At 42.9% G+C, this 2,896-nt stretch overlaps 1 protein-coding gene across 2 annotated transcripts; it reads right to left on the bottom strand.

Moving 5' to 3' along the window:
• Window positions 1-836: 836 nt before the first annotated feature.
• On the bottom strand, window positions 837-2,896 carry LOC109528331 (ladderlectin-like). Of its 2 annotated transcripts, none has more exons than XM_019890754.1 (7): window positions 2,818-2,896; window positions 2,622-2,678; window positions 2,510-2,534; window positions 2,355-2,440; window positions 2,091-2,225; window positions 1,143-1,251; window positions 837-995 (listed from the first exon to the last, which is right to left on the bottom strand). In XM_019890754.1, exons 2-7 carry the CDS (start codon window positions 2,676-2,678, stop codon window positions 913-915), a joined length of 495 nt encoding a protein of 164 aa, XP_019746313.1. In that variant the 5' UTR covers window positions 2,818-2,896; the 3' UTR covers window positions 837-912. The 2 variants fall into 2 exon arrangements, with proteins under 2 accessions (XP_019746313.1, XP_019746312.1); XM_019890753.1 differs by lacking the exon at window positions 1,143-1,251 and adding an exon at window positions 1,655-1,763 and having other exon boundaries at window positions 2,818-2,895.

The raw sequence follows: 2,896 nt of genomic DNA, 5'->3' as shown, positions 1-2,896 counted from the left end.
AATTAGATGTCGAATACGGTGCCCCTCTGGGATCTATCATTAAACCCGCCCCTCTCTGAAAAGAGACTAGCAAAAATAACACCGGCTTTTCTAACGTTAGCAACGTTCTTATTTCCGGCATGGTGGGCCACAAGAATATGGCCTGACAAAACTGTTGGCAAAACCATAGACTGTATGTTTTGGGTGTTTTATCAGTCATCACTGCGGTATTATACGTCATCGTCAATAATATTACACTCCCCACAATACATTTGGGCGTCTTGACTAGGAACAACGAATATGAGCTGACGGTTGATGCAATTAACACGAGTATTTTGAATGTGTAAAGCTGTAATCTGAATGACCGCCTCTCATTTTGTTTTAAATGTGTATTTCCTAATTATAACAATATATACCACGTCTGTACACACAGCTTTTCATTGAAAATAACATCGAACGAAGGAGACTTGAGCAGGATGGCTCGGCCCTCGGCAAGCGTTTTGTGTTTCTCGTGTGACCTCTTTGCAAAATGAATTGCCCACCCCTGGTGTCCGTCCCGCCAGATAGAAGAAAGTGTGTGTTGCGATTGTGAAAAACGATGACACGGTTCATGGTGTGAATGAGGAAAGCAACCGAGCGGGACCAATGAGATCAAACAACAAAAGAAGGCAATTGGCTCTTTCTCGTTCAACCGCCATTCAGTGAGTAAGCAATAAACGCCGCAATGGGTGCGAAGGGAAAGGAATTCCACTCCAACATATTCGTTTGCTTAGAAAAAAGGAGTCATTTATTGAAAAGATCCCACTGAATCGAATAATTAACCAGTGAATTACCCGGCAAAGCGACATTAATCGACACCACCGATGTTGTCTCAAAGGTTGTGTGATGAAGGAAAGATTATTATCGACGAAAGATGGAAGCAAAGAGGGCTGATTAATGGCAATCTTTTTTCTCCGCAGGTCTGCAGCAAACATATGGGTTTAACACGGTGCACGCATTGTCGTTCCATGTTGAGTCTGCAAAAGAAAACACAAACATGGGGTCAGTAACACATACTTCAATTAAAGAAACATCAGTTTACCTTATTGCAATATGAAAAGACATTTTATGACACATCAGGATACACAACATTCTCCTTCCAAATTATTCTTAAGCATACAAACCCGCTTGAATCTCTACACAGTTTTCATTTCCACCATTGTTGTCAGGCTGGCCACCAGCGAAGTTTGAGAACTTAAAGTCTTCACCATCGGTCCATATGAAATCGTCTTCCTGTAAGATAAAGTCACATTTTAGACACGAATCTCAGCTTAAGACTGAGCCAGCAGAGTGGGGCACAAGAGACAAATGTTGGGTCATTATTTAGGATGCTATGACGTCTGAATAGATTGACATCAGTTTTAGTCTTGGCTGGAGATGTTTAACACGTGTCAACCTCGAGGTGAAGCTACAGGACAAGTTCCAGGGCACCAGGTTCTCCTCCCTTGAGGTCCTAAAACAGCTATGATGAAAACAAAACCGGACACTTGCTTCCTTGAAGTTGCCAACATGGGGTCAGTAACACATACTTCAATTAAAGAATCATCAATTTACCTTATTGCAATATGAAAAGACATTTGATGACACATCAGGATACACAACATTTTCCTTCCAAATTATTCTTAAGCATACAAACCCGCTTGAATCTCGACACAGTCTTCATTTCCGCCAGTGTTGTCAGGCTGGCCAGCACCGAAGTTGGAGAACTTAAAGGTTTCGCCATCGGTCCATATGAAATTGCCATCCTGTAAGATAAAGTCACATTTTAGAAATCTCGAATCTAAGACTGAGCCAGCAGCGTGGGGCACAGGAGACACACACAGTCTCGGCTGGAGATGTTTAACACGTGTCAACCTCTAGGTGAAGCTACAGGACAAGTTCCAGGGCACCAGCTTCTCCTCCCTTGAGGTCCTAAAACAGCTATGATGAAAACAAAACTGGACACTTGCGTCCTTGAAGTTGCCGACAAGACTTAGCCTGAAACAAGCGTTCATTTTCGATGTGGCAAAAACTCCTGTGCTCAACACGGTGACTTGATTCAATCAGAACTGTTGTACTGCTCGGTTTCTCACCGGCAGTGTATCAAACAGTCCAATCCAGGTGTTTACGACAGAACCAGCCCCCTCCCGGATCAGCTCAACAACGAATGCGTTTTCTAAGCGATTGTCGATTGAGACCAGGTTCCCGTCAAAAACGTTGCAGACCCTCTGATGGGGAGAAAAAGAAAGAGAGATGATCACCAGAAAACAAATTATTAACAAATGAATATAGACGTTGATTGGCATTCTAATAGCAGTAAACTATCTACGCAAGTACTCTGTGAAAGCCTTCTGCACCTCTGCATCTGGAAAGGTTCTGGGATTGTGGAAAAAGATGTAACACTTGTTGTCCAGCTGAGTCCAGCCTTTCGGGCAATGATTTTCTGCAAGATAAATGTTGGGCATCAAATGATTCTGTCGCGGCGTGAAAGATTTCCATCACAGCCACCTACTGTCTTTGTCTTTGGCGCCACGATCCTGTGAAGACGACAAAGAAAAATAGCGCAATGTTCAGTTCAGGGAGCAAAACATCAAGGAGGGGCGTGCCATCATATTTTGCCTTACAGCTTGGCTCAGAGCAATGATCCCACAAAGGACGGCCAACAGGTGAAGAGGAGCCATCTGTGCAATGATAGAATGACTCGAGTAATGTTTTCTAATCATTTGTATTTGTGTGGTTTCCATGTGACGATGTGTAAAAAATAAATAAATAAATAGAAATAGAAATAAAAAATCCGACCGTAAAACGGAGAAACCTTACCTTTGCTGTCTCGACACGTGACTCTGGGGATGATGAAGAGCAGCCGTTTTATATCGTTCGTTGATCGTTGGAGAAAGTT

The sequence above is a fragment of the Hippocampus comes genome, unplaced genomic scaffold (genome assembly GCF_001891065.2).
Source record: "Hippocampus comes isolate QL1 unplaced genomic scaffold, H_comes_QL1_v1.1 scaffold174, whole genome shotgun sequence".
In the NCBI taxonomy this organism is placed as follows: Eukaryota; Metazoa; Chordata; class Actinopteri; order Syngnathiformes; family Syngnathidae; genus Hippocampus; species Hippocampus comes.
This window is presented reverse-complemented; position numbering and strand designations above follow the sequence as displayed.

Excerpts from the sequence above, each read along its gene's own strand:
- LOC109528331 (XM_019890754.1), bottom strand. The coding sequence starts at position 2,678 with ATGGCTCCTCTTCACCTGTTGGCCGTCCTTTGTGGGATCATTGCTCTG. Across the intron at positions 2,535-2,621 it reads TCATTGCTCTGAGCCAAGCT|GATCGTGGCGCCAAAGACAA; the intron begins GTAAGGCAAAAT and ends TCGTCTTCACAG. Across the intron at positions 2,226-2,354 it reads GAACCTTTCCAGATGCAGAG|AGGGTCTGCAACGTTTTTGA; the intron begins GTGCAGAAGGCT and ends TCTCCCCATCAG.